The 27253-nt window shown below is 42.2% G+C and overlaps 1 protein-coding gene across 1 annotated transcript in view; it reads right to left on the reverse strand.

The window, feature by feature from the left end:
• TRPC5 (transient receptor potential cation channel subfamily C member 5) overlaps positions 1–27253 on the reverse strand; it is a 244769-nt gene that overhangs the window by 102904 nt on the left and 114612 nt on the right. The window contains exons 2-3 of the mRNA XM_045537517.1: positions 26772–27170; positions 160–681 (exon numbers count right to left, since the gene is read on the reverse strand). Of these exons, the coding sequence (XP_045393473.1) occupies positions 160–681; positions 26772–27149 (900 nt within the window). The 5' untranslated portion in view covers positions 27150–27170. The remainder of the gene's footprint in view (positions 1–159; positions 682–26771; positions 27171–27253) is intronic.

The following is a 27253-nucleotide window of genomic DNA, read 5'->3' on the forward strand; positions in this document are numbered from 1 at the left end:
GCTGTCTGTGCCTTGGATGAATAGGCCTTACTGTTACGAGGCCTGTCTAACCATTTGTTTGTTAGAGGGCTAAGTGGTAGAAAAATGTTGTCTCTTGCTCTGCTGCTCTGGACTCAGAGGCCTTAAGCTTCCCTGAAAGTAGAGATGAGCTCAGCTTACCTCTTTCTGGTGGTATTTGATTGCTACCTTCAGCTTGGCCAGGTCATGGTACTTCTGAGGGTCAAGCTCTTCGCTGTGGTCATCTCGATGGTTGAGGATGATCTCCAGTTCCCGGGAGCTCCGAGCTTGGTCCAGCAGGTCTTTGGCAAAGAGCTTGCACTGCTGGGAGAGCTCCTCGTACTCAGCCTTGAACTCATTCTCCACTTTGCTGAGCTCCTTGAGCTCCCAGCCCAGGCGGAAGGCGGTTAGGATGGGGTCCTCGCTTGATAAGGCAATGAGTGAGGGGCTTGCCAGAGCCTTATAGATGTTCAGTCGGGAGCGGGAGTGGCGCAGGCTGTCTACCTCTGAACTAGACACACACTCCATGCAGTTGCAGCGGATCTGGTGGGGCCGTGGGATGGTGACCCGTTTTTGGACAAGCAATTTGATGATTTCGTAGTTGTTGGTGTGAGCAGCCAGCATGATGGGAGTGATGTCTGGTGTGAACTCAGAGAACTGGGTGTCCATCATCAGAGTGGGGACCTAGGCACAAGAATTGAGAAGCATAGAAGGGCAGGATTAAAGTTGGGTGAGAGAAGGAGCATAGGGCCTATCAAATGTTAGTAATTCAGGCAAGCCTAGGCAATATGTCTCTAGAGCTTGGCTTTTAAATTATGCAATGACAATGTGCCCAATTCTGTCTGAGACATAATGAGGGATATGGAGAAGTAAAGGGCATTTTTTCCTGATGTTCTGGAGCTTGGTCAGGTAGATCAAATTTACATAAAATTGGTAACAGTATATAGTAGTATCTGCTCAGTTTCAAATGAGTAGTAGAGACTGCAGGAATATTTGTTTGAAAGGCTAAAGACAACCAGTAATCTTAAAGACCATGTCACTAAATCAAGGCCTGAGGGCTGAAGAGAAAATTCCCTCAAACGGTTATATTCACTTTGTATGTATACGGGACTTCAGGGGATGAAAGACCAAGGCCAGACAGGGTCCATCCAACTTCCTGTAGGTCCCAGGAAGGTTGAGAGAATTTGTTACTGTCAGGAAGAAGTACTCTGTAAAATGAGGACTTCTAGGCTTGGGGAAGGGTTAATAATAGTAAAAGGACTTTTGATAAAACTGCTATGTCTATAATGTTTGCTGTAAATAGCAGCTATAGGCAAAAGGTGCGGGGCTCCTTGGATATTTGGGTGAGTGTATAGAACCTGATCAATAAGTAAAAATATCTTTCAACTTGAATATGTGTGTTTTGGGACCCAGTCTGTTCTCAGTCCAATGGGGAAACTGAGGCAGCTCACTAGACTCACAGAAGAGTCTGTGGTAGGATCTAGAGCTAGAGAATGGGGAGGACTGGATTGGTCGGAGGAAGCTTTATGGAGGGGTGGAGCTGAGTATTCAAAGCGTGAAAAGAATTTTAGAAGATTGGGAAATATTGATGTTCTTAAACTTTAGTGGGGAAAAAAACCCAGTACCAAATATTCATTTTAACTGGGGAGAACACAAAATAGACAACTGAGATTCTCATAGAATAGACAAATAGTGTTTTAATCAATAGTTCCTTTTTACTCCCAAAAGTTCTTTTAAAAAAAATAACACAACAACCCACAGTTACTGGCGAACTGACAAAAGGATGAATGACTATTTTTCAACGTCTTTGCCTCCCTCCCACCTGACATGAGGGATTCCCAAACAGGGAAGAGGCCAGAAAAGGGAGTCAGGGAGTGGGAAAAAGGTGGAGGAGGAGGAGTTTGCAAGAAACCTGTTTCCTTCACGGAGTGGTTGCATCAGCCGCTAAATAGTTGAAAGTTGGCTGCACATTGGTCATCAATTGATGGAATGGAGCAGCGAGTAAACATTGTCAAACACTTAGAGGGAACAGCTACAAACAAGATGCAGGAAGTGAGCAACTGGCTCATAAAGTAAATTGGACACAGGAAAGTATAATCTCCGAAATTAACATAAGCCTACAGGCTCAGGAAGAAGTAGGTCTGAGTGGGCCTGGAAATGAACATAAACATGATCAGCATAAAGCCTAGTGTTTGGAGAGATGGTAAGTGAGCAATTTGTCACAGTCTGCCGAGGAGGAGGAGAGCTCAGATCTGGGAAATCTGCCCTTTCTCTGGGCAGGGGCATTCCTCAATCTCTGTCAGGATCTAAAGGTGTTGGGGGGAGGGAAGAGAGGGTGACCTGCAGCACAGGATTCCCCAGGTTAGACTGCAGGTAAAAGACTGCTTCCTACCATGCTGTTCCTCCTGTTCTCTCTCCCTCCCTTGCTCTTTCTACTTTTTTGTACTATTTTCCTTTCTTTTCTTCCATGTCAATGCCACCAGTCCTGTCCGAGACTCACAAGAGTACCCATAAATGTTGCTTAGCCCTACTTGTTTCATGGATCCAAAAAGTTGCTGTCTATGCCTAGAATATCAAATGCTTTCAGGAGCTATCTGATTCCATTGTTCAACGAGGACCTTTCTGATTCTCCATTTGGCTTTCTGGGTACGTGACACCAGAGAGGAAATCTTTTCAAAAGGAAAACTGGTCTACAGTGACCAACCATGCCCTCCCACCCAGACTGTCCCTCCTAGGTTGCCACACCCACCTCATTCATTGCTCTCTGTGTGTATATCCATGTGGAGTCCCTGTGTAGAATAGTCTTGCCCCATTTCTCTGCCAGTCAAAGGCCATTGCAAGCTCTGACTTCTTCAATAGCTTCTCCACCTAATTTTGAGCCCATCCCTTCCTGCCCACCCAAAACATTGTGGGCTCAAGATTACATCCAAGACAATCCCTTTTTTGATGCTGCCTTACATTGTTCTCAAATTATTTTACACCTGTATTTCTTGCCACCTCAATGACATTTTGAGCTCTTTGAAGGCAGACCTGTCCTAGCTTGCTTTTGTTTCCCCTATAGCATCTAGCATAGTGCCAGACACACAGCACGTACTCAGCAAAAAGGAACTAACTCTCCTATTTTCAAGTTAAGAAACTGACTGTTTACAAACCTGACCTCTACAATTTGGGTCCATTTGAGCTCATTTCTTTGGACCTTTCCTTCCCAAGTCCAGCTGAGAAGGTAGACATCCCAAGATTCTATAAAGGGGTAGCAGACTGGCTCTATAGGGAACTACTATAAGGTCTCAAAAACTTGGAACAGATTCCACCTGTTATTTTCACAATTCTATTGCTTCAAAAATGGAGACTCTGATCCATAGATCACAGGTTTCTATTCCTTCTACCCTCTCTGCTTCTTCCTCCCCACATCAACCTGCTGCTTCTTCCCTTCCCAGGCTATACAGGGACTATGGACAATCGTTAGGACAGCCATGGTAAAGAAAGAGAAAGTTCTATAATGAGAGTCAGAGGTTTCTGGTAATAATCTAGACTGTATGATATGGTCTACAATAGTGGCCAAACAGGTAACAGAAATGAGGACCAGGTGTGAGTGTATATGCATCATTTGGATGAGTGAATGGTAAGAAATGATGAACTGTAGAGCCCCTCTCAAAGGGGGCAGCTTCTGCTCAGCTCCTGAAAATTGTTGTTATAAGCACAAATGAAGGCCCAGTGTTGTGATTTTTCAAGAGAAGTCAGAAATACGGATTTGGGGTTAGAATCTCTTAAAGTTTTAAATGTTGGTTCAAAAATCTTAAAGACCACGTGCAGGCCAAACAAAATACATATGTGAGGCAAATTTGACTTGAGCAAGCCAGTTTGTGACCTTTGGGCTAGCACATAAGTCCTGAGACTAAGGAGGGATGGAAGAAGAAGCCGGGCATTTAGGCAGGGGCCAAATGATCAAAGGAATGTCATGTTAAGGAACTTACATGTTATCTGATGGCCACGGGGAGTCACTGAAGTTTTAATCAGGAGAGTGGCATAGTTGATTAGTTTGGCCATAGTGTGGGAAATGGGCAGTGGTAAATGTTTAACAACCAGCTCTTTTTTTTTTTTTTTTTTTTTTTGAGACAGAGTGTCACTTTGTTGCCCTGGCTAGAGTGAGTGCCACGGCGTCAGCCTAACTCATAGCAACCTCAAACTCCTGGGCTTAAGCGATCCTCCTGCCTCAGCCTCCCGAGTAGCTGGGACTACAGGCATGCGCCACCATGCCCGGCTAATTTTTTCTATGTATATTTTAGTTGGCCAGATAATTTCTTTCTATTTTTAGTAGAGACGGGATCTCGCTCTTGCTCAGGCTGGTCTCGAACTCCTGACCTTGAGCGATCCGCCCGCCTCGGCCTCCCAGAGTGCTAGGATTACAGGCGTGAGCCACCGCGCCCGGCCAACAACCAGCTCTTAACCGAGGGTTGCGGGGGAGATGATTTGTAGTGTTGCTGATTTCTGTGGTGTAAATACTCCCACTGTGGCCAATGTCAAGTTACCAATATGACATCATGAAACATGGAGGTGGGAAGAGAAGCAGACAACCAGGTCTCACCAGCTGGTGTGAGCCAGGTCCAGCAAGCCATCAGATGAGTTGCAGAATGATAAGACCAGTTAAAAGGTAACATTAGTCCAGGTGAAGAGATGGTGAAGATCTTCTCTCTTTTTTTTTTACCTTATATATATTTATTTAGAACTCTCATTGGATTCTTTATTTTTTAAATTTCAGAAGATTATGGGGGTACACGTTTTGGTTACATGGATTGCTTTTGCACTGCTTGAGTCAAAGTTATAAGTGTGCCCATCACCCAGATACTATACATTGTACCCACTAGGTAAGATTTCACATATCCCCTTCTCGTCCCTCCCACCTGCATGATTTCCATTGAGTTTTATTTCCATCTGGGCACATGAGTGCTGATTGGTTAGTTCCAATTTCATAGTGAGTACACGTGGTGTTTGTTTTTCCATTCTTGCAATACTTCACATAGGAGGATGGTTTCCACTTCCATCCAGATTGTTGCAAAAGGTATGAATTCATTTTTTATGGCTGAGTAGTACTCCATGGTGTACATATACCACATTTTATCAATCCACTTATGAATTGATGGGTATTTGGATTGATTTCACATCTTTGCAATTGTGAATTGTGCTGCAATAAACATTCTAGTGGAAGTGTCTTTTTTTAATAAAATGACTTTCTTTCCTTTGAGTAAATACCCAGTAGTGGGATTGCTGGAGCAAATGATAGGTCTACTTTTAGTTCTTTGAGCAATCTCCATACTGTCTTAAACTACACAGTGTTTCTAGAGATAGACTGGAAAGGACAGATTTAAGTCATTCATTGGGCTGGGCACAGTGGCTCATACCTATAATCCCAGCACTTTGGGAGGCCAAGGCAGGAGGATCACTTGAGCCCAGGAGTTTTGAGATTACAGTGAGCTAGGATCCCGTCACTGCACTCCAGCCTGGGTGACAGAGCAAGACACTGTCTCTAAAAAAAAAAAAAAAAAAGAAAAAAAAATACATTCTTTGGATGTGTCAATTAAGGAGGGAGAAGAAATCCATGATGTCAGGTTTCTAGATTGCAATGCCTGGTTGAATTGAGATAGTGCATACAGGAGGAGGAGGAGGAGCAGGTTAGGATTTTTAAGGATTTCTGTTTTGTACATGTTGAGTTTGAGTCCCTAATTGGAACAGCAGCAGAGCAGAAAATTGTATAACTCCAGCATGAATCTTGAAGAAGTCAGGGCTGAAAATATAGATGTGAGTGTCTTCAGCCAATAATAGCGGTTGAAACCAAGAGAGTGGATAGGATCAGCTTCTGCCTGCCCTGGCTCCCTCACAGCTGGGCCTGCTGATATGCCCCAAGGATTCTGTCCTGCCTCAATTTCCAGAGCAACTGAGGCTTGAGGCAGCAAGGACTCAAGTGGCCTCGGGCTCCTCCATCCCAAATTCCAACTGCTGGGGCTTTGCATTGGAGCGCTCTCCTTGTTCTGCTAGTTTGTGAATCGCAGCTTCTTTCCCACCTGTGCCCTAGTTTGTAAAATGGGACTTCTGCCTGGATCCCTAGTCTGTTTCTGGCCCACTAGCCCAGGTCTCTTTTAAGAAACATGGCTGTGAAGGGAAGGAGATGAGGCTGCAGCTTGAGCACTTTGGTTAGATGAGGAGGAGGGGCCAGGGAGGAGGGGAGAGGTTGCAGACAAGGGAAGGAGGGGGCTCGTGGGTGGATGAGGGTGCCTGAGGGGATAAGGAGGGGGTGAGGTCAAGTGCAGAGGTTGGAGGGGTGAAGGTTGATTTTGGCTTGGAAGAAGGATGCCTTATCCTCAGAGACTGGAGGAAAATGGGAGTTGAGTGGAGCTGTCACTAAGTTTGCTGTTGGAGAGGGCTGGAAGTCGAAGTACTTCCCATTTAAAAATGCTGTTTCCTCATTGAAGTAGGAGGTGAGATCAGATGCTATGAGTGAGGGAGGCAGAAGTTGGCAGAGTGTGTGGGGGAGTTAAATGTATGGAAGATTTGCTAAGGGGAAAGAAAGAGGAAGCTGACTAAGGGAAAGTAAAAGGATGGCCTAGCAGTGCGGAAGTCCCAGGTAAATTAGAAGCTATACATTTGTAGTGGCAGTGATGCACACAGAACTATGTGGCCTTTTTTTGTCTTTTCTTTTTCTTTTTCTTTTATCTTTAGCAGCCTTTACAGTTCAGAGGCAGGGATGGAGAATTCGGGTTTTTGGATTGATCCAAGGTTGAGCTTTTGCCAGGGGTGATAGGAAGTTGAGGATAAAGTAGTTCAGGTGGTTAAGCATGAGGCCCAGATCAGGTAGGTCAGGGCTAAAAGACTGGGAGAAAATGGAGGCATAAAGGGACTTGATGGAGGCATCTGTTGGCCATGGGGAGCTGCTGAAGGGTTTTAATCAGGAGAGTGGCATAGCTGATTAGTTTGGCCACAGTGTAGATTGCTTGGCAGATAGAATCAGAGTGGCCAAACTGGGAGGATGGGTGACTGTGGCCAGGGAGTGAGGTACTGGTGGACATGACACCCACCATGGACCAGTGCTGAGTAATGGCCAGCTCTGGGATGCCCATGGGCACAGTGGTCTGAAGTGGAGTGCATGTAGAGGTCAGTGGAGGTGGAGAGGTCAAGGAGCTGACAGGCCAGGATGTTGGTTTGGTTGGCCACATGGATGCTGAAGTTATCCAAGGTGGTAACAGATTGTGAGCTTAAGATGACATATGTGATCTAGGGGCCAAGATAATCAGCACTTTGAATAGTGACTAAATCAGTAGATGTTCAGGAGATGGGGAAAGCAGGGGCTGTGCCTACATTATTCTTTGGAAGTCTTCCACAGTGCAATTTAGGCGCGCCTGTCTTGGCTTTGTCATTTACTAGCCTTTTGGGGCCTCAATTCCTTTGCCTATAAAATGGGAAAATAACAGCATCTGGGCAAAATTATGAGGATCAAATGAGATTGTATGTGTATTGTCTACACAGGGTTTTTAGAACATACTAAGTTCTGAACAAATGTGGTCTTTATCATTATAACAACAAATGTGTTATAAAAGTATCTCAATCAAAAGCACACTTCCCCAGCACAGTAATGGTTTTGTGTTCACCATGTCCTGGGCATGTGGGAAGCCTTAAGAGCAATCTCTATTCTCTTTTGTGTACTTATTAATGTTCTAGCTAACTTAATACAAATTAACATAGTGCTGGCATGTAAGTCCCCTGCATGGACTTAACTAGTATTGCCTTCTATGTGTTGTTCTTACATTTTAGAGTATTTCTGTATAGATTAGGTTCACTAAATTTGATCAGCTTCTCAATCAGGTCCCTGGACCTTTGGATCCTCCTAGGTGGCTGGTCAGTTAATCTCTGGGAAAAAAAAATCCATACCAAGTTGTTAATATTGATAACCATATCTGGAGCTGTTCCTGGCAGGGTGTATTTGCATTTTAACTGGTGGCACCTAGAATACCTTGACCTTGGCCAAAAGGTGAGTATTTCAAGGAGGAGTAGGCTGCTAGGGACATAGGTTTGGTGAAGGCCGTTCCTGGGCGTTACATTCCACTGCACGGCTTGCTTCCTACTGCCCTTTCAGGTAGAGTGGACTTCGCTACTAGTGGTTGCTCTGTACATGCGCTTCCTCCTAGCAACTGTCAAGAAAGATTGTGAAAGACTTTGGATTGTGCAAAAAAAGAAACTGGAGGTCCTACCTGGTATATTTTATGGATTATCGGTGCCTTTGATTGTCTTTGAGTTACTTTACAACTCTGTAAATTGTAATGCAAAGATTTCTTGTCTGGTAGACTGCAAATTATTATTGCCTTGTGGATACTGTCCACTTTGTATCCATTTGTAAATTTATTTCAGCATTCCTGATGGCTTATATCAGGGGAGAGCAAACTTTTTCTGTAAAAAGCCAGGCAGTATTTTAGGCTTTGTGGACCGTACACCTCTGCCATTACAGCATGAGAACAGCCATAGGCATAAATGAATGGGCATGGTTGTGCTCCAACAATAATAATAAATTTTATTTACGAAACAGATGACAGGCTGGATTTGGCCTGTAGGCCATAGTCTCCAGATCCCTGGCCTACTGGTTCCCTTATTAATTAATGAGTTAAATAAAATCTTTCACATGTGTTCACTTTAAATTTGTACAAAGATTATGCAATATTTTTTTTAAAAAATCCCTTAATAGCCATTTGAGATCACTTGGAAAATTAAGTTTTATTCTTTTTTTTACCATGTTTTGCCTTCTCTTTGAATTCCAAAATCATACTGAATGATCTTGGCCTGCCTGTTAAAAATCATGTTTTTTAAAAAGAAGAAAAAAAGGTAGGGGGAGGGGGGAAGAAGAGGGAAGGAAATCAACAGGCCAAGAAATGAGATTTGGTTCATATTATTTACAACTGTACTTCTAAAAAAACCTGGTGTATCAACTGACTTGATTGAATTTTCAAATTTGCAATGATGTGGGCTAAGGACATGGTCACTAAAGAAGTTACCTTGCCTGCCTCTCCCTGGGGCTTTGCATTCAGGCTTTAATGAGTTTGCTCTTGGATCTGCCCTAGGACTCCTCGTTGAAAAGCTAGGATCCTAGAATAGGATTCTAGATTAATGAGCACGGGACAGTCACTCAGCTCGGACCTCATCACGTAAAACACTTGCAGTGTAGTGAACAGAGTGAGCTGAAGTCAGCTTCTTCATATTTTCAGTCAAATTCCATTGCCAGAGGACACCACAGAGGAGGAATAGATGTTCCTTTGTCCCCACTCTCAGGACTGGCTAAAGCTTTTACAACGTTATTGTTCACAAGGGGGCCAAATGATACATTCATTTCCATTAACCCTATCACTGGGCACAATCTGCTAATTGGAATTTTTCTGAACCCTATTGTTACCAGACTTAGGCAGGCGCCCTTGGTGGAGTTTATCACAGGCTTCTGAAATTAAACCCCCCATTTGTAATTAATGGGCAGACCCTTATCATGAGCTACCTTATTCATACCCACAATGCTGTTTGTTCACAGACCCCACCTCTCTGACTGGCACTTCCTCACGCAGCTGGTCTGATAGCATCATGCTAGAAATGAATCTCTCTCTGTCTTGTACTTGGATTTAGTGAAATTGCAATCCTTCTTCCACCTGCTGGGTCCCCTCCTCCCCACCCTAACATGCCAGATAAAATCAACATTCAACCTTTTTCAGCAGCTCAAGGAACTGGTGGAAATGTAATTTCACTTCTCTGTATTACTCAGAAATGAAGAATACCAGCATCTAATCATATCCCGTTACCCGCTTCCCACTCTGCCTACCTATCAGGTTAGTTAGCTAGTAGTGGTGGCGCATGGGCTACTTTGGAGCAGCCACTGGCATCAGATGGGAAAGCATTTGTTTCCTAGATTTCAGTAAAAACGGAACCATCAGAATTAGGATTTGCTGGATCATCTCAGCTGATTTCAAAGCCAAGGTGTATATAATTTAGTTTGGAAGACTAAAATGGACAAAACTTATTTGGGGACAATGTCATAAAACCCACTTGTTTTTAAAATGTCAATACTGATATGTAAAAATCAATAATGAATCTAACAATGGCCAGAATTAGCCCGAGGAACAGGGATAAAAATAATAGTAATGGCTACCAGTTATTGAGCACTTTCCATATGCCAGGCACTATGCTAGAGTATCTCATTTAGTCCTCACTGTGGTTCTATGCTATAAGCATAATAACTTATCCCCATTTTTCATCTGAGAAAACTCAGCCATAGAGAAGCTAAGTGCCTTGCCCAAGGTCACACAGCTAGGAAGTAGAAGAGCCAGAACTTGAACTCAGGCAGTTTGGTCCCAAAGCCTATACTATTAACCACTATACTACTCCACTCCCAGCCAGAAAAGACCAACAATTTGATTTATTGCATCAATAAACAAGTCTTAAAATCACAACACTGAATATACAGACATAACTTAAGTACACATTACAAGTTTTGTTGGATGTTAATTAACCTTATCAGCTAATGGCCTACCTTAGACCCTGATAAATATTATATGGCTTATTCAAGGTTTGGCAGCCTGTAAAACTATTCTTGATTTTTCATCAGATGGGGGCTCTTAATTTTTCAAAAGATAGGTGCTAAATCTATGAGAAGAAAATACATGGCTAACTCCATAGGTTATGAGAGTTTATTTCAGGGTTCCAGTTGGAGGAAACCTAGAAAGGCATTTTTCTCAAACCTATATCATCACAAAGGGTTAAATGAACCATTCCATATATTTTCCTTTGCAAAATATGGATTATAATGAGTGATAGAAACCACTGACTCCAAAAGTGAGATACACCCTGGGATGGATATTAGAAACAAAGGAAAAGGTAAAAGATGCCAAAGTAGGAAGAGGATACACTGTGAGTGACCTTTGGGGAGCCAGCCCTCTGTGAAGGCATTTTGTATACAGTTAAGATATGACATTTCCCAGGAAATTGTGAAAATGATGCCATGAGTTGGAAAATAAATCAATTGGAAGATATGGTTTATTATTTTTTTTACACATCATGGAGTATTTTTTGGATCTTAGTATTTTTTAAACATTGAGATATAATTCTTTTTTTTTTTTTTTGAGACAGAGTCTCCCTCTGTTGCCCGGGCTAGAGTGAGTGCCGTGGCATCAGCTTCGCTCACAGCAACCTCAAACTCCTGGGCTTAAGTGATCCTCCTGCCTCAGCCTCCCGAGTAGCTGGGACTACAGGCATGCGCCACCATGCCCGGCTAAATTTTTCTATATATATTTTTAGTTGGCCAGATAATTTCTTTCTATTTTTAGTAGAGATGGGGTCTCACTCTTGCTCAGGCTGGTCTTGAACTCCTGACCTCGAGCGATCCACCCACCTCGGCCTCCCAAGTGCTAGGATTACAGGCATGAGCCACTGCGCCTGGCCTAAACATTGAGATATAATTCTTATACCACACAGTCACCCTTTTAAAGTGTACAATAGGCATTAGGCAAATCCATAAAGATGTGGGTTATTGTTGAGATGGGAAAAATATCAGAAGTGAAATTCTGATCAGCATGTTTCTAGCATTGCACAGAGGGATGCAACTCTAATCTGCCAGTGTGAGTGTACAGTTAGCTTTGCTGGTGGCCCTATGTTGGAGCTTGATTCAAATAGCTTTTCAGGAAAACCATAGTTCTTGGTTCATTTTTTACAGGTCACTGTATGATTTTTAAATTAAATTTCTCTTGTAGATTGCTTTACTGGAAAGTGGATATTAACAAGCTGATTTAGAGTTTTCCACGTCATTGCTCTTCACATGACTAGTGTGAGTTTGGATATCATGATGAAGGTTTCTGTACGGACAGGGCTGAGAACCCAGATGCAGACACAGGATCCTGGGAGGGCCAGGATAACCAGATTGCCATCAAGTATATGATAGGACTCAACACAAATAAACAGTTATTATTTTATAATTTTTCTAGCGGGTACTGACATTCATAGGAACACATTTGCCAGCAAGATGAAATCAGAATGAACCAAAAGAGGGTCTTTCATGCAAAAAGGGGAGTGAAGAACCTTTGTTTTGTTTTAAGCAGTTCACAGCTATACAATTCAAAAACAGTCGGTTATCACCAGGAGTCAGTCACAGTCTAGGCCTAGAAGAGCTTGGGTGATAAAAATTAGCACAGTTTGTTCTCAGAGTATAAAAGGAAAGTTACAAAGGGGCTAGTTCTCACCATTACTCTCAAAATTGATGTGGGATAAGCCTGAATAAAGAAAAAGGCCTAAAGTAGCCTTGTGTAGGGAAGAGGCGTTTTGTTAAAGGGAAAAAGGAAACCACACCAGAAATCTAGAAGCAGAATTCATGTTATATAATTTTCAAGAGCATTCCCTTTACCCACTATGATTTTCATTTCATGCTCCATATACATGCCAAATGATCTTTTCTTTTGACATTGTTAGTTCATATATATGCATCTGACTAAAGGTTTATATGATATGATTGGAGGACAAGGCTTGCGAGAGATTTTGTCATATTCATCAAGTAGTTATTGAGTCCCACATTCCTGCTTCTCTCATTTATCCACACCCTAGATAAACTAGGCAGCTGGCACTTGTCTCCAATGGTAGAATGCTACTGCCCGCCTGTTGGCAGCTACTTTAAATGTAGCATAGTCCCTGAGGGCAGGGGGAGTTAATTCCTCTTCATGCAGCTACCCTTGATCTTTTCAGCAAAGGAAACATTACAGAGTCATCAACTATATTCCAAATCTCCCAATAGTGGTAAAACGTCTGCAGGGTTAAATTTTGTATTTGCAGCCCTGCTGATTGCTGTCATATAGAGGTATTTGGTGTGCGGTTAGACAAAGTGCAGTGAGAAGTAAGGGAAGATTATGTAGGACAGTTCAGAGTTTCCCCAAGCTCAGAGTTGGTGAAGAAAAATGTTTTTTTTTAACTAAATTATCCAGTTTTCTGGAATGAACACAGTAGCCTTTCAACTTTTCCCATGAAGACAACACAGGACAAGATGTACCTAAATTGCAGCGTGGAGAAGTTCAGGAGACCTAAAAATATAAGATCTGGCCCAGTGACTGGCTCTGCCCCATGGGCCTTTCAGCTGAGATTTCTGTGTCTGAGGCACAGAAGGAAGTGTTGGGTGAGACCAGGAATTCCTTCTGTGCTATCAGTTTCAAAGAAGCATGGCCTTAATATTTCTGGCTCCTCTAAGTAGTTCCTTATGGTTCTAGAAGATGCAAATATATCTAAATCCAGCCCCTTCTGTGAAGGTCTTTACCCTTTCACAGTGTATTACCTTTTGGGGTTAATGAGGACAAGTCATTTTATTATACACTGTGGAAATCATGGTCTATCACTCATCCTAAAACTCTGGCAGGTTTCAAAGGCTCTCTCTTCCTTCTAATATCCTAGCAATGGGTGAACTAGACCCAGTTCTCCCTCTCCATAGCTATTATCATTTTGCAGATTTCTGTTCTTTATCTGCATTTTTCCAAATTGAAGAATGGTTGGTTTTTAAAATCTATTCCTAATACGGAGAGGAACAATTTCTTTTTAGGTAATTTGAAGGGAATAAACTGAAGGTAGTGTCAACATTGAACTGAATTCCTAGGGACGTTAGAGACCTCTCGCATTTGGAGGCATTTGAGAGCAGAATGATGCTCCACTGTCTGAGATTGTTTAAATATCCCTTTAGGGAAGAGTTTCTCAACTTCAGCGTGGCTGATATTTGGGCCAGATAATAATTTGTTGTGGAGAGCTTTCCACAAGGTAGGATGTTTAGCACAGCATCCTTGATCTCTACCCACTAGATGCTGGTATCAGTTCCCCTCCCCGCCCCCAGAATTGACAACCAAAAATATCTTTGGACATTGTCAAATGTCCCCTGGGAGCAAAATCCTTCCCTACCCCCATTGGGAACCACTGCTCTGGGGTATGAGGCTTGTGTGGCAGTGGCTGACTAGAGCAGGGGAGGCAGGACCAGCCCGAATTAGTCATGCCAGTCTTAGCCTCTTCTATCCCAACACACCTGAGCATTGTAACACACTCCCATCAGTACAGTGCCTCACCAGGACAATGATTCTCAATGTCTAGAAGGAGAGAAAGAATGTCCCTCCATTCCCCAGGAGACTTTGTTGGAATTTTATTTTAGGTGAGGGTATAGAATTTGCAAAACTCTAGAAGTATGTTGTGCATTATGATCCCCCCAGCCATGTTTGACTATTAAAATTAAAATGAAATAGTACTTTTAAAATTCAGTTCCTCAGTCATACTGTTTACATTTCGACTACTCAATAGCCATATGGTGACTGCCTTATTGGGCAGCATAGATAGAAAACATTTCCATCATAGCAGAAAGTTCTATTGGACAGTGCTGCTCTAGAAGCTTGATTCTCACTGGACAAGTAAGGCCTGCTGAAACAATCTAGACACATCTTGTCAATGGTCAATAGCTAATTTTTACCAAGTATTCAAAAACATGCCAAGAACTTTGCTAAGCACTTGACATGTATTATCTCTTTTATAAGATAGGAACTGCCATTATTTTTATTTCATACATAAGGAAACTGAGGCTCAGAAAGGTGAAGTAACTCATCTAAGTTACACAGCCACTAAATGGAAAGGTGAGGACTTTAATCCAAGTAGACTGGATCCAAAGCTTGAATTGTTAATAAGCATGATATATGGACTCAAGATGGTTAGGTGGAATTATGGGTGCCTGGTATCAGAAGCTGCCCAGTCATGCTGGTAGTGGATAAAAGAGAGATTTCTCAGTATGTGGGTAGAATACTGTATGAAAAGAATGTGTAGGTAGGCAAGGTCTAGGAGGAAAGTGATTATTGTTGTGAGGTCTGGCAACATGAATGGAGATACTGGGCAGGATATAAGACAGGGACTCAGTTATTGGAAATAGGCCAGGGTTTCTCAACCTTGGCACTCTTGACTTTTTGGCCCAGATGATTTTTTACTGTAGGGAGCCATCCTGTTCATTGTAGGATGTTTAGCAGCATTCCTGGCCTCTATCCCCTTGATACCAGCAACATCCCCCCAACAAGTGTGACAGCTAAAAATATCTCTCGACTTTGCTAAATGTCCTCCCCGGGGTGGGGGCGGGGAGCAAAGGCACCTGCAGTTTAGAACCACTAAAGTACGGTAAAAAAAATAGGCTTGATCACATGGCCACAAAGTAAGGGCTCAGGCATGGCTACCAAAATACAAGATTCAGAAGGGATCAGCAGCTTGCTTGACTTGATGCTGAACTGCTGAGCTACTGGCCTCCAGTTCTAAGAGTCTCCACAACTAGGAACTGGATTAGTCTCAGATTATGGACTAGAAAAGTCATCTCATGGGAACGAATGGAAGAGTCACTCCATGGGAATGAAGTATCTTCATCTGGGGGTGTGATGGACTGTGGGCATTGAAGGGCTACAGTGGCAGGGAACTGGGTAGGTCATTATGGAGATTGCCTCTCAAAGGCATGGCGCTGTTACCCTCAGCCACACTGAAAAGGAGGCAGTGGACATGCATCTCATGGCAGCACCCCAGTTACGGTCCTTGATTACCATTGGAATAAAAACTCTGAGTTATGGATGTTCTAGGCAAACATGATGTAAACTTGCAATGACTACCATTAATGTGAGAAATATTTTTATTGGTTGGTACTGCTGGAGGCACCCTGGGACAATTTTGTATTCAGAGTCTTTCTGCTTGAACTTCCCATCTGGGATTTCTGGGTGGTTTCTCTCAGAAACACCCATGCAACCAGGAGCCCCTCATACTGCAGCAGGAATTGACGAGGGTTGAGAAGCCTTTGAGAATAAGCCTAAGCCTGAACAATACCCAAAACCTTAAGTTCATCTAGCACAGACAACTCAGTGGGACACATTTCAAGAATATTTCTTCCTTCTTTGGCAGACAAACAGGATTCAAAGGTCTCTGTTTGGTGGCCGTGACAGCATACATCATGATGAACAGTTAATACACAATGGCCAGGATTAAATTACTGGGTCACTAATAAAACAGAATTATTTAAAAAATATGTAACTTTTGGTTGACAAGAAAAGTGGCGCTTAAGTCATTTTGTGATTGAACCTATGCCTATCATGTATGTTGACATCATTCAGTTGCAAGCAAGTTCTTTCCAAACACAACCTTTGACAAGTGAAGGTTTTCTAATATTCTTATAATGTACTGCCTTTACTCATATATTTTCTGTCTATCACATTTTGAGAGGAAAAACTCAAGAACAATATATCTCTCCCGTAATTTCTCTCTCTCTATTACTTTTAATTTTATTGCTTTGAACTGGCAGCTGCTTTGTCAACAGTGCCATTTCAAGTAGAATGCCTTTTGTTCTTGTCAGAACAGACCAAATGTTAAAGGAAAGAAACAAGAGCTTGGTTGAAGATGGGGGGAGGGAGAGCCACCTTGGGTTTCTCACCCTGCTGCTACTGTCTCTTGCCTGCCTTTCTTGCTGAATGCTCCCAGGGTGGGGGTGTGGGCTACTGTCACCCTAGAGAAAGGGTAAGCTAGGTGCTGATAATGAACGAAATTAGGAAAACATCAGCTGTCTTGTCCTTATTTCCCTGAAGTCAGACGTGCCCCAGATCTGAAACTTGGAAACGCAAAGACATTTTAAATATAATGTTGAGCTTTCAATCAGTTGCAAAACATGTCCTTCTATTTGAAAGACACATGAAGCCAGACACCTCATAGATTCAAAGCAATCTTTCACTCTGCAGCACCTTTTCAGGGACACAGGCCAGGGCTAACCCAAAGGTCTTACAAGGGACTGGGGTTCTAAATTAAATTTACTACTGCTTAGTTTTCTCCATCATATTCAGTTAATAGGGGAAAAGAATTTTCAAAGGTGGATAAAAAGTTGCAAATGGGGAAGGAAACAGAACACCCAGCTCTTGGAGGGCCCCACAGATGCACAGACTGCTTGCCTTTTGTCAGAAAAGGGCAGCTAAGGTGATCAGGTGTGCAAGGTGGAGCCTTAGCTCCCAGGAAACTCTTCTTCATCTGTGGTCTCATTCATAAGCTTGAGACGCCCCAGTGGCCTTAGACATACATTTGAGCATTCTGGACAACTGACACTTGTACAGAATTGTTTTGGGACTTCTTTCATATTCTGCCAAGGTTCTGTTCCCTCAAATTAGCATTGGAGTGTTCAACTCTTTCAGAAGCTAGTGGTTAATACAGCTTGGATCTATTGCAGTGACAGAAGAAATGCACTAGATTGCCACTGTGTTTTATTTAATCCTGATGATTCTATGATTAAGTGGACTACAGCTAAAACAGATATCCCCAGAATGCCAGAGGTTTTATGCTAGAAACGTGTCCATGATATCTTTGCCTGTGGAGTTATTAGTGAACTCCCCTGTGCTTTTTATATTTACTGGGGCTTTGTATTCTTGCCTCTCTACTAAACCAATTATGTGTCAGGCACAGCATCTATTTAATGTGGGTTTATCAAGTACTTTTAGAATAATTTCAAAACATTGCTTATCCCTTTGCTTTTCCATGGTAAGAGGTTAAGCTATAGAGAGGTTCAGTAATTTGTCTCTGGCTACCCAATAGTTGAGGAATAGAGTCAATATGAGAACTCTACTCCCAGACTTTGTTCATCATATCATGCGCCATAGTTGATATACACATTGCAAAGTTACAGGGTTTGAAGAGACCTTGGCGGTGACATAGTCCAGGCTCATAATAGATGTTTAACCATTTTGGTAATGCTCCTGCCTCTGCCTCTGCTTGAACATGTCCTGTGGTGATATGCCATTCCTTTTCTCCCCAGTGCTGAGATTATGGTTCTTAAATCAGGCGGCCGTATTTCCTTCTTCCCCATCAAACACTACCAGCACCCACAGGCTGCTCTCCCTAGTCTGGAACTCTTTATTAAGAATGCTTTCCTGAGGAATGATGTGGCATACAGTAGGTAGTGAGGACATGCTCCTTCCCCTTTGTCGACTCTATCTTCAGGGTAGTGGCAGTGGTGGCTGCAATTTGGTAGTCAACATGCAGCTCTTTGTCTGTGCCCAGGACATACAAGGGTTAGGAGACAGCAGCCCAGGTCAAGACTCATGTAGCCTCAGTGGAGGCCATTGTCCTGGAAGAGCAAGTGGCACTCCTGGCAGGTATGCATGCCTATGGAGGATGAGGGATGAGGCCCTGATCACTCTGGAAGTAGCCAACCACTTGCTGCTGTCGTGTTTCCATTTTCATCTGTCTCAAGACATTTTAAAATTTCCTTCTTAATTTCTTTTTTGCCCCATTTGTTCTTCAGTAATGTATTGTTTAATTTCCATGTATTTGTATAATTTCTAAAGTTCCTCTATTGATTTCTAGTTTTATTCCATTGTGGTCAGAAAATACATTTGATATACTTTCATTTTTTAAGAAATTTGTACAGACTTGTTTTGTGACCTAACATATGATCTATCCTGGAGAAAGTTCCATGTACTAATGAGAAGAATGTGTATTCTGCCATTATTGGGTGAAATGTTCTATAAATGTCTGTTATGTCTATTCGGTCTAGAGTGTGGTTTAACTCTGATTTTTTTGTTGATTTTCTGTTTGGATGTTCTATCTATTACTGAAAATGGGGTGTTGAGGTCCCCTGCTATTATTGTATTGCTGTGTATCTCTCCCTTTGGATCTAATAATATTTTCTTTATATATTTTGGTGTTCCAATGTTGGGTGCATACATATTTGCAATTATTTTATCTTCTTGTTGAAATTGATGTCTTTATACTTACATAATGACCTTCTTTCTCTTTGTACTGTTTTTGACTTGAAGTCTATTTTATCTGATATAAGTATAGCTACTCCTGATCTTGGACATGTCACTTCAGACCAAATAATCTTGAAATGCCCAACAATTCTGTTCTGTGAGTGAGGTAGGCCGTGTCTTTTGAAAGTCAGCAAAGTTACACGACAAGAAGTAACTTAGTTCATCAGTTTGGCCAGTATGATGCCATGCTGTCATTCTGTCCTTTTCTCCTAATTTAAACTGGCTGATTTATTTTCTTGACTTGATTGACACAATGCATTGTTTTAACATAGAACTTTGATTTTGGAATGGGAATCAAAGCAACTAATAGAATTAAAGCTATTACTCAAATTATTAAAGAGATAAAGACCCAGTCTTATATTGGATAATTCAGATAACACAGAGTTAATATTAATACGATTTTATATTAAGGCTAATAATATGGGTATCATATACTGAAGGCTATGTGAAACAAATTATACCAAGAATTAAAATTTAAGTATCATGTAAGTCTCACAAGAACCCATGATGTAGGTGATGTCATTAAACTCATTTTACAGATAAGGAAACTGATGCTTAAACAGGGTGAATGACCTTCCCAAGGTCACTTAGTCTGAATTCTTAATCACTATGTGTTCATGGGTACTTAATACATGTTTTGAATGACATTAGCCAGCAAGTGATGTCAGCCTGGCTTCAAGTAGTAGAAGTATTAATAGGAGTAGTACTAGCTACCATTTATTGAGTACTTACTACATATCAGGGAATGTTCTAAGTAATATACATGTATTAATTATTTCATTCAATTCTCACTGTAACTCTGTGAAGTAGACTTCATTATTATTCTTAGTTACAGATGAAGAAACTGCTGAGGTTTGGAGAGATTAACTGACTTGTCCAAGGAAACACATCTAACAAGCAGTTGACTTCAAAGCCCATGGTCTTTCTACCAATACAGCTGCCTGTAAATAGCAGAGTGACTTCTATAATTTTCTCTTTTGCTTTATGCTTTCATATTGAGCGTCTGAGACTCTTTGTGTTCCTGGCACCTTTTTCTGGGTCCTCCATGTCTCCCTCCACACTGTGCAATCTCACCCTGAGATCAAGAATCAGAGAGGCAGAGTAAATGGAGTGTCCTGTTGCTGATTTTCTGTAATCTCAACACAAGCACTTATCAGTGTTGTTGAGATTTAATCTCTCTAGCTCATCTGTGAGACCAATTTTAATTTGGAGCCATCTGCCACAGACAAATGAGTAATTATGGCAGAGCTCAGAGGGGCGGGCCATGGGGAGAAGGTTGGCTTAGCCTCTTTCCGCCTGCCTGCATTGACGCAAGTGACCAAGAAAGAAAATTACTTGGGTGGGCTGTTGATGCAGAGGCCAGCAGATCTCTTTTCCTGTTGCTCAGATCCTTAGACTCTAGTGCAAATGGAATGATGACTTTGAGGTTATACAGCTTGCCTGGCAGCAGAAGGGAGACCATTGCCATCAGGGTCAGGCAGAAGGAGGTAATATGTGAACCAGGCCAGCTCCCTTATCAGCCTCTCCTCACTGTGCTAGGAGTGCCTTGTGATGAGTACCATTTGCCAGGTCTCTCCACACAATATGACATGTTAAGTCAAACCGATGAAGTAAAGCTGAAAATAATAGTTATTGACCGTTGTCTAGCATTTTTTAAAAACTTTTTTTGTTCAAAAGACTTTGATATATCTTAATCTTATTTCTTCCACACAACAGGTCCCTGAATTAGGTAGGGTTAGATATTGTTAGGTTCATTTTACAGATGATGAAGTTGAGCTACAGAGAGATTCTGTAACTCGCCAAACTAACTCTGTTAGCCACAAGCTAGCTAGCACCATGAACTCTGAATTAGAGTCTGTCACTATCTTCTAGGCCAGTAGTTTTTAAGCTATGCTCACTCCTCAAGGGCTAAGAAGGTATGGGTGTGTGTGTGTGTGTGTGTGTGTGTGTGTGTGTGTGTGTGTGTGTGAGAGAGAGAGAGAGAGAGAGAGAGAGAGAGAGAGAGAGAGAGAACAAATGGGTTTTGGACCCCAGCCTGCACCTAAACAAGGGCAGCTGTGCTTGGGTCTGTTTGTTTCACATCTGAGTGGAATTTAATTTAATGAAAGACTCTGCTCCTGAAAATGTTTGAAAACCACTTGTTTAGACCAGTATTTCTCATAGACAGTGTAGTGGGTTGAACTGTGTCCCCCAAAAGGATATGTTCAAGTCTTAACTCTTGGTCCCTGTGAATGTGACCTTTGCTGATGTAATCATGTTAAGATGAGGGCATCCTGGATTAGAGTGGGCCCTAAATCAAATGATTAGCATCTTTATAAGAAAAGGGAGAGGGAAATTTGGATATAGAAACACAGAAGAAAGACACAGAGGAGAACTCTATGTAACAATGGAGGCAGAGATTGGAGTGACACAGCTATAAGCCAAGGAATGCCTAGGATTGCTGGCAACCATTGGAGGCTAGCAGAGAAGCATGGAACAGATTGTCCCTCCAGAAGGAACCAGCCGTGCTGACACCTTCATTTCAGACTTCTGGCCTCGTGACCTATGAGGGAATACATATCTTTTGTTTTAAGCCACCCAGTTTATGGTAATTTGTTATGGCAGCCCTAGGAAAGAAATGCAGAGGAGTACATGGCCCTCTTACCTAAAACTAAGTGGAGGTGGGTTCATTAATATACTGATTTCAGGCCTAAACCCCAAGATTCTGATTCTGTAGGTATGCGATGGAGCTCAGGAGTCTGCATTTTGACAAGTTTCCCATGTGTATAACATTTGATTTTTGAGTTGATATTGAGCATACACAAAATACGAGTCTCTTCTCTGGATTGTGGCTAAATTTGCTCTCACTACTGACAATGATCCTTTACTGCTTCCCAAAGTCAGTGGCCCAAAAGTAGCAAGAAAATAGATCAGAAATATGCTGGCATTAGACCTTATGTTGTCAAAAATGTTTGAATTCTGAGACTAATCAAAGAGGGTTTTACCCTAAGAAATCACAAATCCTCCAGACTCAAAATCTACACTAAGGAAATAGGCCATAGTGATTAGGAAGTGGGCCAAGAGGGTCAGATTACTGGAGGAACAAGAAGACCACAGAGTAACACACATACACACATACATACATGCATGCACACACACACACATGCATGCACACAGACACACACCCCTGTCTAGTGCAGAAAATTCTACCTAATAAAGTATCACCGTTTTTACTTCAAGATTTGGTCCCTATTAAAACTGCAGGTCTCTCTATATGAGGGTTGATATCTGAAGCCAGTGTCAGCAATTTTTTGCCTGGCCTCTGATCTTTATCTGAGAGAAGTTTTGATAGACTAGAAGTAGGAAAAGAGCACAAGGGGCTTGGGGTAAGAATGGAGCAGAGAGGGTGTTGCTGCCAGCCTAGAGCTAAAGTCCTTGCCCAGTAAAACCAAGGAGGGCGCCGGTTTATCCTCCCACAATTAATGGAGGTCAGCTGTGCCCAATCCCTTGGAGAGATAATGGAGGGCCTTGGTGAAAAAGGACAGTTTGCTTGAATTCTGTGTAAGAAGAGAGACTTCCTGAGAGTGGCCTGCGCATCTCAACCCAAGATCCTTCAGGAGGCCTGCGTTTGCTCTCTTTCCTGATCGCTCCCAGGTAAACAAACCTTGTTTCTATCTCCCAGAAAGGCAGAGATCCAGACCGTGGTGGCCTTTTGTTATAGTTACTGACATATGACTTATCACAGTGATTGTCAGAGCAAAGGAAGAAAATGAAATTTAGCAGAGGCCAGTGGTGGGGGTTGGGGAAGAGGGGAGAAAGGGAGGAGAAGGCCACTGAGGAGACCTGGGAGTGGAGTTGATGGCTCTGTGGGTTTGTGCATACAGTGTGATGTACAAGTATTGATAAAGAAGGTCTTACATTGGCAGTGTGTATGATAGAGTCCTGATAAAAAAAAAAAACTGCCTGCCCCAAATAGCTTTGCCGAGGTATATACTCCTGAACCGCAATTAGTGGTTCATTTTTATGAATTAAGTAAGTACTGCCTTTCCCCAGGGAAGGTCATGCCTTTGATTGCACTTTAGTATAAGTTCACCTAGTGCCTTACCTCTTGACTAAAAAAGCCTCAGTGTTTGCCAGAGCACTGGGGAAAGATGGTGGAAATGGGGGCCATCAAATAAGGACTTGGCCTACTTTCAAAACTCAGATAGGGCTAGCATTACTAGCTTTCTTTTTGTTTTTTGTTTTGGAACCTGCTCTGTGTTCTCCTCTTTCTCAAAGCAGTTATGAAGCTTAATGGGGTTGAATATAAAAGTCCAGAAGGTCTTGTTCAATCAGCAAGCCATGTACTTTTCTGGGAGATACACTTAACTCCTTCATGTTCCTCAGCAGTTATTTATATATTGCCCGTTACATATTAGGTACTGGGTTAGGTACTGATGCGGGAAGCACAGATGCCATTAAGCATTAGATTTATGCCTCACATTCAAGAAACAATCTAGTTATAGAGATCATACATTTACACAAGTAAAGCTAACCAACAGTACAAAATGGTATGTGATTAGTGTCAAGTGAAGGGAAGAGCCAATGGGCCGGTCCTCAGAGGTGGGCAAGGTCATATTGGAATACGGTAGCTGGATAAGCCTTAGTGAAGGCCCATTAAATCACCCAAGCACTTGGAAGGGTTCTGGGGAAGTGAGACATACAGCAAATCAGTTTTGATGAGGATGGTGAGATGGACTAAATAGGAAACATATTCACACCTCTCTGCTTTGCTAGTCATCCAAATCCTTCAGCCTATCCTTTCCCAGAAGGCTCATATATCCTCCATTGATTTACTCTGTCTCAGCACTCCTGTGCTGGGAGCCCTAAGACTTATTCAGACTGCCAGGGAAGCATTATTGCCTAGTACTTAAGAGGGTGGGTTGAGGAGCTAAGATGCCTGGGTTTGAATCCTGGCTCTGACATTTACTAACTGTGATCTTGGACAATTGACCTAACCATCCTGTGGCTCAATTTTTCTTATTAGTAAAATGGAGATGGTAATAATCATGTCTAGCTAACAGAGTTGCTAGAAGTATTAAATGAAGTAAGTCATGTAAGATGCTTAGCACTATGCTGGTTTTATATTACTTATTCATTAAATAAATTTTTATTGAGTGCTTGTGATGTTCTAGGCACTTTTCTAGTGATGTTCTAGAGCAGTGAAAAAGGGATACAAGGTCCCTACTCTCTTGGCACTGTGTTAAATGCTGATTGGGAAGAGGGAATTCAGGCCTTTTATTCAAGGAACTCTTAATATAGTTTCTTGCTTTCTGCTCTGTCATTTACAATTCTTAGTCTGTAAATTATCACTTACTTTATTTTCATTCCTTTTTGTTTAATTAGGCAAGTATTAAAGCTATGAATTTCCTTTAAACTCAGCTTTGGCCATATCCCATAAGATTTAATGTTGAGTATTTTCAGTACCAATATTTTCTAAGAACTTTACAATTTTGGTTTTGCTATTTGCCATTTCTACTTTTTGTACTGAAGTATTCCATTTTTGATGATTCAGTATTTTTTTGTCCCTAGTATGTGCCCAATGCAATGCTCCTAAAGAAGACAGTGAAGGGACCTGTCTGACCTGAGGGATGTTTAGAAGGGACTAGGAGAAGACAGGACTGGAAAATATCATTGCATGAAGATTATTGAGTGCTAGGATTCATGGGTTGGTTTCTCTTCTAATGAGGAGACATTGTAGTTACTGTAAAGGGCTGGGGTATAGGAAATAATTCCCAAAATATGGCACTTCAGCATGCTGAGTGCTTTGAAAATTAAAAGGCCTCAGAAATAAGCCTCATAACCAAGCTCTCTTTCTCTCTCTGACCTTCTTCCACCTCCCTGTCTCTCTGATTCTGTTTCTGAAGTGCCCGGAGGGACTGTCTGGCATTTTCTTATCTGACTAAGCTTCTTTCTAAAAGAAATGCAATTGTTTTTTAAGACCTCATCCCAAATAAATAAATAAAATAAAAAAAGACCTCATCCCTAGAAATCTCTTCAAATAACCAGGAAAGATTAGCCACTGGAAAAGAGAAGTGACTAGGAGTCATCACCATGCCCAAACAGACTTTTCCTCTATTCTTCTGAGGGAATTTGGGAGAGATTACCTGGGGAACTTTGTCTGCATAATAAGGCAACCTTTGTTCCTGTGCAGTTCTGGCCCTAAACTTCCCTTAACTTGTTATCATCTAGCTTCCAGAGAGGCTCATTTACAAAATAATGTCTGTCTCCTGGGTCCATACATCTTTCCCCTATGAAGAGAGTACTTAAGCCTCAACCATCTGGCCTTGCTTTGAGTCTCATACTTTGTGCATGGCTCCCATGTCCATATGCCTGTTAACAAATTTTTTATGCCTTTTGGTCCTATTAATCTGCCTATTGTAAGTTCATTTTTCAGCAAACCTTGAGAGGGCAGAAGGGAAGCTAAAAAAGGATGGACAGGAATGATAGAATTGTTATTTTATTTTACTGAGAATAAACCAGCATCATTGTTCAGGATTGCTTGAGAGAGGGAAAGAGGCTAGAGGCAGAGAGACCAGTCAGAAGAGTTTTGTGTTAGCCTAGGACAGTGGTTCTCAAACCTGAGTGTGCATTCGAATCCCCTGGAGGGCTTATTAAGGCACAGCTTGCTGGGCTCCACCCCAGAGTTTCTGATTTAGCCAGGTATGCAGTAGAGGCTTGAGAATTTGCATTTCTAACAAGTTCCAAGGTAATGCTGATGCTGCTAGTCCAGGGACTACACTTTAGGAACCACTCATGTAGGAGAGAGATGAGAATCAGATCAGAGAGGTAAAAGCTGGGCTAAAGAGGAGAGAAAGTATGTAAGAGAAATTGGGGGCTGGGAGTGGTGGCTCATGCCTGTTATCCCAGTGCTTTGGGAGTTTGAGGTGGGAGGATCGCTTGGGGCCAGGAGTTTGAGACCAGACTGGGCAACATAGCAAGACCCTGTCTCTACAAAAAATACTTTTAAACAATTAGCTGGGTGTAGTGGGACATGCCTGTAGTTCCAGCTACTTGGAAGGCTGAGGTGGGAGGATTGCTTGAGCCCAGGAGTTGGAGGTTACAGTGAATTATGATTGTGCCACTGCACTCCAGCCTGGGCAAGAGAGCAAGACCTTGTCAAAAAAAAAGAAAAGAAAGAAGGAAGGAAGGAAGGAAGGAAGGAAGGAAGGAAGGAAGAGAAAGAAAGAAAGAAAGAAGGAAGGAAAGGAGGAAAGGAGGAAGGAAGGAAGGTAAAAAGGAAGGAAAGGAGGAAGGGAGGAAGGGAGGAACGAAGGAAAAAAGGAAGGAAGGAAGGAAAGAAGGAAGGAAGAAAGGAATGAATGAATGAATGAATGAATTGGGAAGATTGGAAAGGAAGAAACCAGAGGGCTTGGGAATTGGACATGGAGGAAAGAGAGAGGGAGAAATCAAGGATGACTACAGAATATCAAGTCTAGGTGCCTTGGAGGATATAAGAATCACAGAAGCAAAAATCCAAACATCTAGGGATGGAACACAGCTACTTGACAGGTAGTGGGGAAATATGTGAGGCCCTATGTCCATCTGCATCTGCACCATGGCACTCAAGTTTAAAGGTCTCCTGTCTTGTCTTCAGGAAAGAGATTGGTGAGAAGGAGAAACCCCAGATCTGTGTTTGATCTCTCCTTGAGTGGAGGAAAAAAATGAAGATAGAAAACAGGGGTAGAAGGGTCTTGAATATTCTGGAAAGAGCACATCTTTGTGTTGTTAAGTATTGAATGCATATAGACAAATACTAATAAGGAAAAGGCAAATGAGTAAAACTCAGCATGGGCCATGCAGGGTAGCACTTGGATACCACCTGAGATCACTGATACAATTTCCAAGATAGAGCTTCTCAATTCCAGACAACCTAACCTTCCCTCGTTTCAAGGCTTTCCAGCCCGTAGGGATTTCTCTTACCTGCCTCTCTCCACTGGGCCGCCTGTAGCTGAGCAGAAGCTCCACAGCACCCACCACTTCCTTGCGAATGGCATACAGCAATGCATCGCCCACATACACGCTGTGGTTCAGCAGTAGCTCCATGATCTCCAAGTTCTCGTTCTCAATGGCAATAAGCAGGGCACTCCGGCCTAGAGGGTCCATGCAGTTGATGTTGACATTGTAGTAGATCTCAGCCTCCTGTAGGGCCTGCTTCACGGTGGCGTAGTCCCCCTTCTCCACAGCATTGAGAAAGGCCTTCTCCTCTGCAGAGAGCTCTGTCTCAGCCCTCACAATTTGCAGAGGAATACGGTCTCTGTACGGTGAGTAGTTGACCTTTTTGTAGTATAGTTGGGCCATGGTTCATAGCAATTTAGAAAGCTGAGTGAGGAGAGAGAGGAAGAATAAAGATAATCTTAGATAACTGAAGATTTCAAGTGGCTAGTTATGGAGGCAGCTTTGCT

Source organism: Lemur catta, chromosome X, assembly GCF_020740605.2.
Source record: "Lemur catta isolate mLemCat1 chromosome X, mLemCat1.pri, whole genome shotgun sequence".
In the NCBI taxonomy this organism is placed as follows: Eukaryota; Metazoa; Chordata; class Mammalia; order Primates; family Lemuridae; genus Lemur; species Lemur catta.